The 16,663-nt window shown below is 51.2% G+C and overlaps 1 protein-coding gene across 6 annotated transcripts in view; it reads left to right on the forward strand.

Annotated features, from left to right (window-relative positions):
- The window catches only part of PTPRN2 (protein tyrosine phosphatase receptor type N2), a 709,963-nt gene that overhangs the window by 258,555 nt on the left and 434,745 nt on the right, over positions 1-16,663 (forward strand). For all 6 annotated transcript variants that reach the window (XM_032303991.1, XM_032303993.1, XM_032303992.1 and 3 more), the window contains one exon: positions 9,120-9,282. In XM_032303991.1, coding sequence (XP_032159882.1) covers positions 9,120-9,282 — 163 coding nt within the window. The remainder of the gene's footprint in view (positions 1-9,119; positions 9,283-16,663) is intronic.

Genomic DNA, 16,663 nt, shown 5'->3' on the forward strand with positions numbered 1-16,663 from the left:
GTCCTTTCTCTTTTCTTTTTGATAAGTCTGGCCAGGGGTTTATCAATCTTATTACTTCTTTCAAAGAACCTGCTCCTGGTTTTGTTGATTTGTTCTACTGTTCTTTTGGTTTCTATTTCATTGATTTCTGCTCTGATCTTTATGACTTCTCTTCTCCTGCTGGGTTTAGGCTTTATTGCTGTTCTTTCTCCAGCTCCTTTAGGTGTAGGGTTAGGTTGTGTACTTGAGACCTTTCTTGTTTCTTGAGAAAGGTTTGTATGGCTATATACTTTCCTCCCAGGACCGACTTTGTTGCGTCCCACAGATTTTGAACCATTGTTTTTTCATTTTAATTTGTTTCCATGAATTTTTTCAATTTTTCTTTGATTTCCTGGTTGACCCATTCATTCTTTAGTAGGATGCTATTTAGCCTCCATGTATTTGAGTTCTTTCCAACTTTCCTCTTGTGATTGAGTTCTAGCTTCAGAGCATTGTGGTCTGAAAATATTCAGAGAATGATCCCAATCTTTTGGTACTGGTTGAGACCTGCTTTGTGACCCAGGATGTGATCTATTCTGGAGAATGTTCCATGGGCACTAGAGAAGAATGTGTATTCTGCTGCTTTGGGATGGAATGTTCTAAATGTATCCGTGATGTCCATCTGGTCCAGTGTGTCATTTAAGGCCTTTATTTTCTTGTTGATTTTTGCTTGGATGATCTGTCCATTTCAGTGAGGGGAGGGTTAAAGTCCCCTACTATTATTATATTATTGTCAATGTGTTTCTTGATTTTGTTATTAATTGGTTTATATAGTTGGCTGCTCACATGTTAGGGGCATAGATACTTAAAATTGTTAGATCTTGTTGGACAGACCCTTTGAGTCTTGACCCTTGAGTCCTTCCTCATCTTTTATTATAGTCTTTGGCTTAAAATCTAATTTGTCTGATATAAGGATTGCCACCCCAGCTTTCTTTTGATGTCCATTAGCGTGGTAAATTGTTTTCCACCCAGTCATTTTAAATCTGGAGGTGTCTTTAGGTCTAAAATGAGTTTCTTGTAGACAGCATATGGATAAGTTTTTTTTTTTTTATCCATTCTGATACCCTGTGTCTTTTGATTGGGGCATTTAACCCATTTACATTCAGGGTAACTATTGAAAGATATGAATTTAGTGCCATTGTATTGCCTGTAAGGTGACTGTTACTGTATATTGTCTCTGTTCCTTTCTGATCTAGTACTTTCAGGCTCTCTCTTTGCTTAGAGGACCCCTTTCAATATTTCCTGTAGAGCTGGTTTGGTGTTTGCAAATTCTTTTAATTTTTGTTTGTCCTGGAAGCTTTTTATCTCTCCTTGAATTTTCAGTGATAGTGTATCTGGATATAGTATTCTTGGCTGCATATTTTTTTCATTTAGTGCTCTGAATATGTCATGCCAGTTCTTTCTGGCCTGCCAGATCTCTGTGGATAGGTCTGCTGCCAGTCTAATATTTCTACCATTGTATGTTACAGACTAACTGCCCCGAGCTGCTTTCAGGATTTTGTCTGTCACTAAGACTGGTAAGTTTTAGTATTAGATGACAGGGTGTGGACCTATTTTTATTGATTTTAAGGGGGGGTTCTCTGTGCCTCCTGGATTTTGACGCTTGTTCCCTTTGCCATACTAAGGAAATTCTCTATTATAATTTGCTTCAATATAACTTCTGCCCCCTTCTCTCTTTCTTCTTCTTCTGGAATCCGAATTATTTCAGTATTGTTTTGTCTTATGGTTTCACTTATCTCTCAATTCTCCCCTCATGGCCCAGTAGTTGTTTGTCTTTTGCTCAGCTTCTTTATTCTCCATCATTTGGACTTCTATATCACTGATTCTCTCTTCTGTCTCATTTATCCTAGCAGTAAGAGCTTCCATTCTTGATTGCACCTCATTTATACCTTTTTTGATTTCAGCTTGGTTAGATTTTAGTTCTTTTATTTCTCCAGGAAGGAATTTTATTTCTCCAGACAATGTTTCTTCAATATCTTCCATGCCTTTTTCAAGCCCAGCTAGCACCTTGAGAATCGTCGTTCTAAACTCTAGATCTGACATATTACCAAAGTCTGTATTGATTAGGTCCCTGGCCATTGGTACTGCCTCTTGTTCTTTTTGTGTGTGTGTGTGTGTGTGGTGAGTTTTTCTGCCTTGCCATCTTATCCAGATAAGAACATATGAACAACAATAAAATACTAAAATGGTGCAAAGACTCTTTGGGTGTATTTTGGTTTCTTAGAAGAAACTACCTCCCAAAATTTTAAAGAAAGAAAAACATATATCTAGAAAAATAAGGGTAAACACAATGAAGGGATAGAATATGACTGCAAAAATGAAAATTAAGAAAAATTCTAAGAAAGAAATTGATAAGTTGGTTGGAAAAAGAAAGAATAAAAAAAAAAAAGAGGAGAGAATGTGCTAAGGTTGGATACCAGATCAAAGCTCTGTGCTAGATTTAGGGTATATTTTGATCTATTAGAAGAAATTGTATCCCAAAAAATTTTAGAAAAAAAAAACCCCTATATGAATACAAAAAAATAAGGTTAAATACAATGAAGGGTAGAATATGACTATAATAATGATGGTTTAAAAAGATTTTTTTTTAGAAAGGCATTGTTAAGATAAACTAGTTAAACGTTAAAAGAGGAAAGAGGACAAGTTAAAAAATTAGAATAAAAGAAAATAAAATTAAAAAATTTAATTTAACTTTGCAAAATTAAAGGATCATAGGGAGAAAGCCATGAATTCCACGCATTGTTTTCCCTTGGCTCTGGAGTTCTGCAGTTCTCTTTGATCGGTGACTTGGTCTTGGCTGGATGTTCTTGATGATCTGCTGGGGGAGGAGCCTCCTGCGGTGATTTTCAAATGTCTTTGTCAGAGGTGGAACTCCATCGGGGTCGGGCTAAGCAATTGGCTCGGGTTAGCTCTGGGGAGTTTTTGTTCCCTGAACGCTCTCCCGTAGAGCTGTTTCAGCAAGTGGTTGATTTTCGGTTCCCAGAGTTGCTGCTCTTCTCCCCGATCCCCTCCTGAGTTTGTAGGTGTTTAGAGCGGTTTGATAACTCGCTGACCTCCTGAGACCTGATGTCATCTCAGTCCGCTACTCCTCCGTCATCTTGCCTCTCTCCACCTTTGTCATTTCCAATGTCTGTATTTATTTTTAAGTGAGGCACTACTCACTTCTATTTTTAAGCTTTAAGTGGAATTCAGTGATTCATCAGTTGCACACAACCCCCAGGGCCCATTCCTCACGTGCCCTCGCTCATGCCCATCACCCAGTTTCCCCATCCCCCACCCAGCCTCCCTCCAGCGACCATCAGTTTGTGTCCCTACTTTTACCATGATTTTTAAAATTAATTATCTTTGGGCTTCTTACGTCTACTATCCTTATACCTGTTGTTTTTTAGTTTTTTTAGACCAATTGTTTTTTTAAAGATTTCACGTATTTGAGAGAGAAACAGAGAGCATGCAGGAGGAGGGGGGAGGGGCAGAGGCAGATTCAGGCACCCCGCTGAGCAGGGAGTCCGATGCAGGACTCGGTCCCAGGTCCCTGAGATCATGACCTGAGCTGAAGGCAGACACTTCATGGACTGAGCCACCCAGCACCTTGGACCTATTGTTTTTTAGATAAAGCTTGAACATTTTATTCACCTTTTTATTTATTCATTTTTTATAATATTACATTTTGACTTACTGAAATTTCTCAGACAGAAACTGTTTCTGTAAATTTTCCTTTTGTTGTGAATATATTTTGCCTTAAACCCTTGAAGGCTCAGACATGGAGCATGTAAGTTTTGCTGGGCCACATCGTCCTTGGTTTCGGCTGTATCCATGGTCAGCTCCGGAGGGTGCCTTGGTTGCCTTAATGCTTTTTGTCTTGGATTCCATTTTTCTAAAATTAGTACTGCCATTCCCATTTTCTCTCTTCATTTTTTGCCTAATGAATCTGGTCATTCTTTACAATTTACCTCTTGGACTCTCTCTATTTTCTGTGCCGCTTTCCTGAGCCATGTCTACACAGCTTTCCTGAGTCATGTCTACACAGCTTTCCTGAGCAGGCCCAGGTCACTCAGTGAGGCCCGGGTGTCTCTGGCCCCTGGATTGTGACTGCCTGACGTTCTGACGCTTCTGCCTTCTGTCCCCCGGTGCTGGTCCAGGTGCTGCTTCTGGCCCGGAGAACGCCAGCACCTAGCACATGCCTTTCACGAGGTTGACATTCTGGAGTCAGTGAAGGAAGGACAGAATGAATGACCTGCTGTTGCTTTGAATTATTACATGGGCAGCCACACCAGCCGAGAACCGTTCCTTGGCTCCGTCAGTCCACAGGGAATGCATTCTGCATACTGGTCTCTAGAGCATTCTGTTCTTGATGGACTCGTGCTATCCCACACCTGGCCAGAGATACACTTGGCTTGCTTCACGCAGGACAGTTGACCTGTACAGAAATTACTGGCCCGGATGAGGTTAAGACTGTGCAGGATGCCCGGCCCCACTCTTCTCCTGACCAGAGTGAGCACCGTGTGTGAAAGCAGCAGGGTGGCCCAGCACTGATCACAGATCCCAAACGTGAGGAACAGAGGGAAGCGGAAGGGGTCCCTGAGAGCCGAAGCCTGCCGTTTGCCGAGGCTCTGAGAGCAGGAGGCCAGCAGTGTGTCCGGGGCTCCCGCCAGTTCACAGGGGACTGTGCCTGGGAGCATCGCATCAGGTGTCTTTGAAGGGTGTGTGTGGAGAGTCAACTGTTGTCCAGGGTGGTTCCTGTTCGTGGGAGAGGAGTGAGACCCGGTTCACTGTGCGCTCTCTAAAGATGGTCTTCCTCGTCTGGGTTGTTTTCTTTAGCAAACTGAGGCCTCTCGTGTTGTTTGGAGCCAGAAGATCAGTCACGCAACTGGAAGAGGGAGCAGTGAAGTCTGACACGTAAAACAGTTTTAGTGTTTTTGAGGTGGAAAATACGTACTTACCAGGTTTTGACCTAGTTTAAGCAGAACTACAGGTGAAAGCCCATTTGCAAGTTACCTGGTCCAGGACCGCCCCGTGAAGTGAGAGCCGCGCCCGTCCCCCGACACCTTACAGCGTCGCAAACAGACCCGTCATGCACCCGCCGGGAAAGCGACGACAGTTCAGAGGCACTTTTATGAGCTTAGCAATTAGTCCTGGGAAAAGACAGACTACCAGAGTCCTAAACCGACCTCAGTGAAGATACACCCCAACCCCACACAGCACGGGATTCCATCCATTCAGTGATGGTCCCGGAAACTCTAGCCGCGGTTTGAGATCAAGGAACCGTGAAGCCCTCGTCATTGGCTCACGTGTGGGGTCCGATTCTGTACAGCCTGAAAAGCCGGGCAGCTTTATCCATGAGATGAACAAACACAACAAGAAGATTTTCTGTAAGTCCCAGCTTTTATGAAACATGTTCAAACACCACACCTAACAGTAGTGATCCGTTCCTGAAATCAGACTTCCTACATGCGGAAGCTAGTTGGGATCCTGGTCCCATTACTGTAATTGGGAAATCTGTGATGAGTTAAAGACCCACCTAACCCTCAGGAATGTCCTGAAGGGGTCAGAACCACGCTAGAGACCCCCGTGTAAGCCACAAACTACCGTGCTTGTAGGAAGAACTGGATGTACTGTTTCCTGGGCCCTAAAAGTGGAAATGGTTATTAGCAAATTAGGCATTTTATTTGCAGTACCACAGCCTAACTCAGAGTATAAGACATGTACACAGACCAAACACAAATGCAGACACACACGCACAGACATACCCAGAAACACGCATGCACATATGGACACGCACACACACAGAGAAGTAGACACTTATGTAGACACACACATGGGACTGTGAGTGGGGAAACTCCATGTCCCCACTTTTCCTGCATTTATGGCTTTTTTTAAAGCCTCCCGCTCTGCTTGGGGTACTGAGAGCCCTCCTGTCAGCACATCAAAACACCTTACTTCTAGAATTCTCATGAGACTTGATCATAGTTGGTATACTTATAAGCAAAAGTGAAAATCGAATGATCGCTTAAAAATAAAATCCTTCCAGATGCAAAGGTCGGGTCAGAAAGGAGGGGAAGAGATGAAAACAGCAGACGCGTCCGTGACCCCGCGTGCGCCGCTTTTCTAGACCTCATTCTGACAGCGGGTGAGCCGTGCCGTGTTTCTAACAGTCTGCGGTATTTTTGTTCAACGTCAAGGGCACTTCTGGCAGATAATTAAAAAAATACAAATTTTGAAACTGAGTATTTACTTACATGAAGGTCAAATGCATTTAGTATGCGAAAAAACCCACTTACGTATATTGCTATGTAAATGTCAGAGCTATAATCGCTACAATTATTTATTATTCAGAAATCAGCCGCCGCTGTGATGAGCACCCACTCCGGAGAGCACCGTCCAAGGTTAGACAGAGTCGCTGTAGGGACACACGTCCCGTTCTCTCTGCACAAGCAGTATTTGTGGCTGTCACAGAGGCCAGACAGAGACGGGGAGAATCATGTTTTATATAACTTAAAAACTCATTTTTCTTAAAAAAAAACAAAAGGGAAATAAGACATTTTTCTTTCAAATTAGGCCATAATTTGATCCCCCCACCACACCACAATGATCAGTTTCGGACCCTGAACTCCCTTTCATGGGTAACAGCCCAAACACTAGCGTTTCACATCACATGTGAAGTGACACGTAGAACCTGCATTAACTCGGGATGTCGTGGGTGCGCGAGTTCACTCTCTCAGCCCACACGTCTGCCTTCAGCGGCGGCTGGGAGTCCTGGGGCTGGCGCAGGGCAGAGGAACGGAGGGGAGCGTGAGCCCTTCCCTGGGGCGGCTTACGTGCCAGCGAGAGGAGAGCCGGCAACAGACGTGCCTGGTCAAGAAGGCGGCTTCTGGTCGGAGCGAGCGCTGGGGGCCCACGTTCCGGGGTGCTCTAGTGAGCGGTGACAAGAGCCTACCCCCCGCCGGATGCTGGGGAAGCATCCCTGAGCTCGAGGTGACTGAACGGTCGGGAAGTGGGACGTGACTGGAGCTGTTGCCCGAGAGTGATGGGGCCTGGGGTCCTTTCCCCAGAGGCCCCCGTGGTTCTGAGCAGCAGAGGCAACAGGCAGAGGCTCAGGCTCCTGCCACCGCGGCTGCTCGGGCCTGACCGCATGCGCCCCAGACAAGCCGTGGTGCGGGGGAGACGTGGATGGGTGGGGGCGTAGTTCTGGGTCGGCCTGAGGGAGCGCATGGACGCGCGGCTAAGAGAGAAAAGACGGGACAGCGGCAAAGCCTGTGGTCTGCGGCCAGAGCGGCGTAGTCACCTGCCGAGATGGCTGGTCAGTGCGCACAGCAGGGCCAGCCGTGGGCAGCACAGCGAAGGAGAGAAACGAGACGGGGAGAAGAACTTGGGAGGAGATGGTCTGGGGAGCTGCCGGCCGCTCCGGATTGCACGGGTGTCAGGACCAGGAATTCGCTGTCAGGCTGCCCTTCTTGGGGACCCGAGGTCAGAGTGTGTGACAGAGGCTCTCTGCACAGAACATCTACCTGTGTGGTTTCCTGCCCCATTTCGGATGCATTTTGGCCCTTGGGGACAGGTGACATGCACACAGCAGAAGCGTCCGTGGACAGGGATGCTCTGGCCACTGTGTCTGGGCTGCGAGAGGGGTGGCCCCAGAGGTCAGCTCTTCCCAGTCTGGGCCGTGGGGGAGGGGAGCCGATCGGACAGGAGGCTGCTGAGGGGCCGTGTGAGTTCCCATGTCCGTGTCCTGGCACCTGTTCGGACTGTGGCCCTGCCCGTCCGCAGGTGGCAGGCCACCCGCTGCCCCGTCTGTGTCCCTAGTTAGGGCCAAACATGTGGCTTCAGAGTCACGTCCATCTCGCCACCATTTGAAAAGCAAACAGCAGGCTTCCCGCGTGTCACCCAGCCTCCGCCCGTCTGCCCGGCACGGCCTGTGCGCACACGTGGCTTTTTGGTGGCGACAGTTCCACAACCGGAAACATCTAGCCCCGCCTTCGTGTCCCGCTGTGACCCCGCACAGACTCAGCAGCATCTGCGGCTCTGTGGGTCAGATGCTCTGCCGGGGTCCCAGTGAGCTGAAGCCCGGGCACGGCGGGGCCCTTCTCACGGGCCAGGCTGGGTGTGTGTCCCCCTTCTGCGCTCTGTCCGGTGGCCCGGCCGCCCTCGGGCCGGAGTCGTCCTCCGCGACATCGCTCTGACACGACCTTCCACCTCCTCGCCCTCTTTTAAGGACCTGTGATCACGCTGGGCCCCGGGAGGACGTGGGGTCATCTCCCTGCCTTCGGTTCGGCTGAGTGTGGACCTCCTGCTCCCGCGGCCCCCGTGCCCAGGAACCCAGCACATTCACAAGCCGTGAGGGTCGGGAGTGGCATCTCAGGGTCACTGTAAACCTCGCGCGGGACTCTTTCTGCTTCCTTGCTCTGCTGCCTCTGAGCAGCTGTGCGTGTGCAGTGTCTAGAGGTTTTGGGAGGTAGAGGGATGCGGGAGGGCCTGGTTTTCTTCCGCCTCCTGGGCACTGGGCCTCTGTGACCGGGAGACGTGCCCCTGCCCGGCTCAGTTCTGCGGCCTCCATCTGCGCCCCGGCCGCGAGGTTCAGGGCGGGCCTGCCCTCACTCAGACCTCACACCTGCTCTCAGCTCTTTGTTTCGCTTTTGTCTCCTCTGCTGTCCCCCGACCCCTGCCCCAGCCAGTCCGCGTCCCTAGACCCCAGACCCCCTTCTGCGTAGACCCCCGGCCCCCGGGCTGCTGCATAGGTCGCTTTCTGCTTCTCAGGTGCTGGCGGACTTGCAGGAGGTCTGTCTGTCGCTGGTCTCCCATCCCCGGGGCTCAGAGCGGCCAGGCTGTGAGCACACTCCAAGCCTGACCCTCTCTGGGTCACTCGTCAAGTCCCCACCTTGGCTCCAGGGCGCGTCAGAGCACCAGGCTCTGGGGGTGCATGCGAGACTCAAGCCCGTGGCTGACGTGTGCTGGGGGCAGGACCTCACCGTCTGGCCACGAGGCCCGTGTCCTCGCTTGGCACCGAGGCTGTCCCATGTGCGTTCGTCTCGTGTGAAGCAGATGCCTGGACGGCTAAGCCACGTGGACAAACGTGTGACTGGCTTATGGTTCTCTTGGCTTTTCAGGAGCTTGGAGCGGAGTGCAGAGAAGGAGCGGAAGCCCAGTCTGCAGGAGGCCGGTGCCCTGGCCAGGGCTGTCCAGCGCTACTTGCCATACCTAGAGGCCCTGTCACAGGCCGCAGCTCCAAACGCTCATCCCGCGACCAGGCTGGACAGACCAGCAGCTCAGGTGACCGCCATCACTCGCCCTGTGGCCGGGCACCTCTCCTACCTGCCACGGGCTGTTTTCTCTGTGTGCACACCAGGCCCGACCTCAAGTCCTGGGTGTTCACTGGTTTCTCTCCTGTACCGTGCGGGTCGGGGCACATGCAGAGAATGGCCCTGGACCCTTTTACAGTCGCACACGCGTGCTCACGAGTCCAGCAGTGGCGGCCCACCCACCGTCCGCGCTGAGCCACTCAGTGGTCGGGGCCGCTTAGGGGTGAGGGTCTTTGGGGCGTCTTCCCTGGACGGGAGCCCTAGAAAGCCCAGCATCAAACACAGACGTGACATCTGGAGGCAGCAGAGACGGTGGGGAAGGGCCCACCCTCACCCTCACCCCCGGGACCCAGGACAGCAGTGGGCACACGCTGGGAAGGAGCATGAGGGGACCCCGAATTTGGCTGGAATTCGGTGGACACAGGGTGGCCAGCCATCCCGGTGGGCTGGGACGTGCTGGGGTCCTGCTGCTAGTCTCGCCTCTCAGGAAGCCTGTCTGTGCCGGGTGCACCTGCCCAGGCAGGCATCCCACATGCGCCGTGTCTGGGGAGGAGGTCATTTACACCAGCGCCGCCAGGGCCGTCCAGCGATCACAGGTTGTTCAAGAGAACGTTGTAGAGAAACAACTACAAATCTCCGTTAGCCTCTGAGACGGAAGAGAACGGCTGCTTGTTAAACGGGAGTTGCCAGGTTTCGACTCCCCTAAAAGGAGCAGGCCTAGTGACCGTCAGAGCCGGGGCCCTCACCATCGCAAGAACGGCGTTTGGACGAAGCATTGAAGTCCAGTGTGACCGTGGGCGTGTTGGCTACTTGGTGGCGGGGGACACGCGTCTTTCTTAGTCGTGTCCCCTGGGATTGGCCGTAGGTTTCCCTCCACGACGGGGGCATGGCTGACGGAGGTCCTCTTCCCTGGAGCCCTGCTGGGGCTTCGTCGGAGGACGGCCGTGGCTCCGGGAGATGTAGGGGAAGCAACGCAGGTACTTTTTTGGATTATTTTCCTGTCGAGAAGCCGCTGAGAACCTCGAAGCCCGCTCTGGGCTGGGGGTCTGGTCGCGTCCCCCATGCTCCTTTGGAGGGCTCGCTGCTGGGAGTTCTCAGAGTGGCCTTCACCCGGGCCTGACCTCTGAGGAGGTGCAGAGCCCGGCATGTTCCCGGGTGCTGCGACCCTGTGCGAGAGGGGTGGTGAGGTTAGCGGGGCCGGGGAGCTCCCCACAAGCACGTGTCTGCCCTGGGTCATGGAATGTGTCTGCCGGGCTGGTGGTGTCCACCTGACGGCGCAGCTCTTCCTTCTGGCCTCACAGGACAGCCTGGCGGGAGGGAGTCTGGGCGCGCCAGGAGGGCCCATACCACATGCTGCGCTCCGCCCAAGCCCGCTCTGGCCTGGACCCTTGGCCAGCTTCTCAGTGCGGACCCTGCCCGGGTGGAGCTGGGTCCGCTTCACACTAGTTTCTCGGTGTGAAGATGTTTTACTCACTCGCTGATTCTGACTGAGCACTTCCTACGAGCCAGACGCTCGGCGGGCCCCGCGGGGCCGGAGACGGGATTGGCACAGAGGCTGCTGGGGGAGCTGGCAGTGGGCAGAGGTGGTGGGCGCGATGCTGGACACCCTGGAGCGGGTTCAGAACCCATCCCCTCAGTGCTGTGTGGCCTGGGGCAGATGCTCAGCTTCTTCGGCCGGGCGCTGGCCAGGAAGGTGCGCATAACGGCCCTACGGCCATTGTGAGGCTGCGGGAAGGCCGTGCACGTCCAGCTTTTGGGGAAGGCCTCACTTAACAGTCGTCATGACTCCTCGTCACGGACAGTCTTCAGAAACGCAGCGAGAGTAGGTCAGGAGTCTGGAAACCAGCTGCTGGTCCTTGCTAGTGTCCCCGTCTCCTGAGCAGGACCGAGGACACGGCTGTGCTGGACGACGTGGGTCCCGTCCGCCTCCAGCACCGCACAGCCCCCCGGCCCCGGTCCCGCGGCTGTGCTGGACGACGTGGGTCCCGTCGGCGCTCCAGCACCGCACAGCCCCCCGGCCCCGGTCCCGCGGCTGTGCCTGCCGCCCGGCACTCCGGAACGCCAGCCCCTCTCGCAGTCCTGAAGACGGGCGACTGACGCGCACGCAAGCCTAACCGCGTCGTGTCGTCTGCCTCCTTTGTCCGCTCATGTGTCCTTATCACACAACGCTTCATGCGCAGCTTTGGCTTTGGCTGTGGGTTTTTGGGCGTCTGTAAGGGAGACTTTGCCTCGTGACCCTGCGTGATGGACCCAGCGATGGTTGTGGAGGGGGGAGGGGCAAGAGAGTCGCTAAAGGTTCTGCAGACTCGGAAGACCCAGAAGATGCCCGAGGGAAGGAACCAGCTGAAATTTCTCGGTGGAGTGGCTCGCCACGGTCCCTTAGCCTAAGTCTGGGGTCTTCTCCGTGGGCTGCACAAACTGAAGGGAGGTGGCGGGCTCCAGGGCCGCAGCTCGCCTCCGTCCCACAGGCTGCTTGCGAAGCCTCCTCAGCTATCCCCGCTGGGCGGGGAGCCCCAGCCTTCGTTCTGAAGCCGCACGTGTTTCCCCTTCAGCGTGGTCATCACGCACTTAGCCTCGCACTAAAACGGGAGAGTCAAGTTTACACAGAGTCTGCGCCCTGGATGCGGAGGGCGCAGGGAAGGTCCCCGCGTTCTACGCCGTATCGCCGTGTGGTCCGCGCCCTGCTCCGAGGAACCCGACAGCACAGTATTGGGGTCAGAAATCAGCTGCGAACGACGGTGGGGCCTTGTGAAGGGGGACCCCGGGGACTCCAGGGCCGGGAGTGCTGGGAGGGACGGTGGCCACACCATGGGACAGCTCCTGGGGGCTCTTGGGTTGGTCCCCGGGTATGACCTCCCGAGTGGTGAATGACTCTGCCGGACCAGCCTCCATGGGTCCGGTGAGGCCCGCAGTGGTGCTGGGGTGCGTGACTGTAGCTTGCTCACGCCAGCCAGTAGGATTTGCTGCCGTGTTTTTGCAGCCCTGGCTCCTGTGCACCGCGATTCTGCCACTGACCGTCCGGAAACCATCCTGGATTGCTCTCAGGGTGGCCTTTTCGTTCCAGAAGAAGGTGGGACTGGTGTCTTTCATGGGCCCCAATTCCTTCGAGAGCCTGTGTCTGAGAGGTGGGGCCGCTGCCTCTGACTCCACGCTGCGGCCACTGGAGGCACAGGCAGAGGGGGCGTCCAGCCCTGCCTGCACTCCGTGTCAGCAGAGAGAGAGCGGGGCCGGTGCTGGTCTCACCGCGCAAGCCGTCCATCGACATGGCCAGGGTTGGCTTCTGTAGTCCTTAAACATCCGGCGGGAGGGCCATCCACCGCAGTTTGTCAGGGCACTTTTCCTCACAGATGTCCCCGTGCAGTCATGGACTCTGCGGTCATCCTGCCACATGGCCGTTTTAGCGCCACGTCATAAGGTTTTATTCAGAAGATGAGCACGCGGAGGAGAGCAAGTGAGCACGTGGTGGCGCTTCTGGCTTAGGCATTTTCTTCTGCGTTGAGACGGATGCTTCTCAGTGTTAAAAATGCATGAAAACCTAGAACTTATTTTCTCTGTCCAGTGTCATCTCTCTGATGAACAAACACTGGACAGAGCAGAAGTCCGTGACCAGACCTCACCAAAGCCGCCCAGCATACTTCTTTGCCACAGAAGTACAGCCGGGCAGGGCTGGGGGCAGGGTTTTCTCATCTCCAGCCCCTCGAGTGATGAAAGTCTACATTGAAATTTAAGCTTTATACATCCATGATCTTTTAAGGTGCAACCAATTTCCAGTGAATTATTTTATAAATAATCTTTTCCTATGTATCTTCAAAAATCTAACTCTAGCATAGGGTCAGAGAAACATTGTGAAGTTATTACCTTCCAAGGCTTTAATACGAATTATGTCCTAACCAAAGCCCGAGGGGGTCAGAGGGCACCACTGTCCTCACATGCCGTGCATTGTCGGGGCTGGAGGCAGCTGCTGCTTGTGCTTACCTCGGCAGCACTGGCTGAGTGTCCTTGTCGTCCCTACGGAGGACACAGTCATTTTCAATTTACAGTACACTGTTGGGAACTTTAAAACCCAAATTCATCACTCGGAAATGCTGCGAACTAACTGATTTATTTTGGAAACATTGTCTCGGCACAAGCATTCTCATGTTTTACAGGCTATGTGCCGGGTGAGACAGGGAAACCCTAGTCTTGCGCTGGGACCTCACAAGTACTCCCCGGGGGGAAGACGTGCGCACACAGTCAAGGATAGAGCGGCTCTGTGGGGAAGGCTCCAAATAAAGGAGGCCTGTGAACCAGATGGCGAGTGGGCCCGTGAGGGCTCCGCGGGGTGGGTGCTGGGAGCAGCAGGAGGTCAGCAGGTAGACTCAAGTGCAGAATGTTGGGAGACCACCCCAGTCCCACCCAAACAGTATGGACAGGCCAGGTGAGCTACCAGTCCTAGCTTTTAGAAAGCCCTTGGATTGCTGATGATACAAAGAAACTCAAATGGATAGAATTCCAAAAACGAATGAGGTCATTCTAGGGGAGAAGAGGCCCCACTCCTTTCACAGGGGCTGCGGCAGCAGGAGAGGAGCCAGCTGTAGGAGGAAGGGAAGAGCGCGGCCCCAACCTTAAGGAACCGTGGACAGTGCATAGGGGCTGCTGTGGGGACAGGGGCCCGGGCCGCAGTGGCACAGAGCACCGAGTGTGTGAGAAGGCAGTATGCCATGGGTGGAGGCGGGGGCGCCCGACCCTCTGAGCACTCCTCAGCAGCCCTCCGGAGGCTTGGGACAAGGCAGAGCGGTGGGAGAAGTTCTACCCTGTGGGGAGCAGAGAGGTGGGGCCACACACTGGTCCTGGCTGTAAATCAGAGACAGCTCCCGGGCTCCGAGGAGTGGCAGCTGTCTGCAGAGCATGAAGCCATCCTCAGAGTCACTCCAGGGCTTCGATCCTAGCACTGCTGAAGAAAAGACTTGATCCCACCCTCAGCATCCCTGTAGCCGGGAATTACTGACTCTGAGTCTGCAACAAAACCAAAGCCCATTTCCCGCAGAGCTCACATGAACTCAGCCCCACAAGAGCGACTCACAGAGAAGGACTTGCCGTGTCCCAGGTGTGAATACTACTTCCATCTCTACTGTTCTTCATGCAAAACCTAGTTCACCATCAAGAACCGGGAGACACGTGAAGCACAAGAAGAGGTGACTCATGGTCGAGAGGAAAGAGGTAATAGAAGAATAAGGATGCCCAGCTGTGACTCAGGTGGTGTCGTGATGAGGAAGGGACGCGTTAAGGAAGAAATCTATTAAAGGATTGGGTGGGAAAGGTGAGACACACACATGAACAAATAGAAAACTGCAGCCAAGAGATGGAGACAATAAAGGAACACCAAATGGAAATACTAGAATTGAAAGCGGTAAGATCAGAAATAAAGCATCATTTGATGAGTTTAGTAACAGACCAGACACAGCAGAGGAAAGAGTCTGAATTTCAAGTCAGGTCAATAGGAATGATAAAAAAAATGAAGCCTAAAGAACATAAAAGAAGTACAAAAAATGAACAAAATGTCCGGGATACACGAGGCACTATTAGGTGCTCCAACATATGTGTAAATGTCATCCCAGAAGGGAATGTGAGAAAGAGATGGGGTAGAAGACGTATTTAAAGAAATAATGCCTGGGATTTGCCCAGAATTGATAAAAGACATCAACACATAGATGCAAGAAGCTTAATGAACCACAAGGAGGATAAATAGAAAACAAAATCTGGGCATGTCGTAATCAAATCAAGGAAAACCCAAGACAAAGAGAAAATCTTAGAGGTGTACTGAGGAGAAGAAAGACATCGTGTCTTGGGGAATAATTGTGAGAAGGATCTTACTTCTCATTAGGAGACTAGAAGACTGTAGGACATAGAGTGCTGAGAGAAAAGAAAAAAAGCCCATCAATTTAGAATTCTGTGTTGTTCAAAACTGTAGAAGAAACAGGGAAAAATCCGTGTCTGGAAGACGCCCCGCTACAGAAATCATAAACGAAGTGCTTTGGCTTAAAGAAAAATGACGCCATAGAGAAACCCATATCTAAAAGCCAGAATGAAAATGACTGGGAGTGGTAAATTTGCAAGTAAATATAAAAGATACATACACTTAAGAGGTCTAAGATTTTGATGAAGACTATTGCATATTTAAAAGAAAAAAACAAAAATGTATTTCGGGGTTTGGGGCGTGTGGGTGGCTCAGTTGTTTAAGCATCTGCCTTTGGCACACGCAGGTTGTGACCCCGGGGTCCTGGGCTGGAGTCCGGTGTCGGGCTCCCTGCTGGCGGGGAGTGTGCTTGTCCCTCTCCCTCTGCTGCTCCTGGCTGCTTGCGTGTGCTCTGGCGCACACGCACTCACTCAAATGTGTGAATAAAACCTTTTTTAAAAAGGGTATTGTGGGGGTTATAGCTTATGTGGAAGAAGAGTAAATGGCAACAGGAGCACAAGAGTGATTTTGATGTTTTGTAATATTACATGAAAGTGCACTGTAATAAATCAAATATAAACATTTTAACTTACATAGCATCCATCTTAATAAGTAAGCAAAAATAGGTATAACTAAAAGTCAATTCAGGGATGAAATGAAACGCTGAAAATGCATTATTTATCTATATGAAGGAAAGAAAGGAGGAGGTAAGATTTGGAATAAAAACCTCGTGGGCTGAGTGTAACACAGATACCAAGAAAGCAGATGTCAGTCCTCCTGTGCGGGTGACTGCGTCATACAAATGGGCTGAACCCTCCACCTGAAAAGCAGGGATGTTCAAGTTTAATAAAAGCAGAGAACAATTAACTATATCCTACTAAAGCCAAATCACATGAAATTAGAAAGCCCTATGTCAGTTGAAAGTGAAAGTGTAGAAAATAGGCACAAAGGAAACTATGGACAGAGCCGCCGCGGCTCTGTTGTTGCTGAGGGGCACGTCAGGCCACGGCGCTGCGGGACACTGCGTGTAAGAACCAGCCAATGATCACTTCGTTACAGGACGCGCGTGTGTTTTATGAACCTAATGTCAGCACTTCAAATACATAAAGAAAAACAATGAGAATACTAAGAGAAACAAGTCCACAGTCATTTTTAGATATTTTAACTCTCCTTTCTCAAGAACTTCTACACAAATAGATAAAATATCATTAAGGATATAGAAGATTTGAATAATACCATCAGAATCTTAATCTAATGGATATTAATAGAATGGTAATATCCATAAAAACTGCTGAATACACATTATTTTTAAGTGTACACAGAGTATCTCCCAATATAGATCATGCCCTGGGCCATAAAATAAGCCAATAAATATCAGATGATTAAAATAATATAGGAAAAGAAAACTTCAGATCAT

Source organism: Mustela erminea, chromosome 11 (genome assembly GCF_009829155.1).
Source record: "Mustela erminea isolate mMusErm1 chromosome 11, mMusErm1.Pri, whole genome shotgun sequence".
Lineage (NCBI taxonomy): Eukaryota > Metazoa > Chordata > Mammalia > Carnivora > Mustelidae > Mustela > Mustela erminea.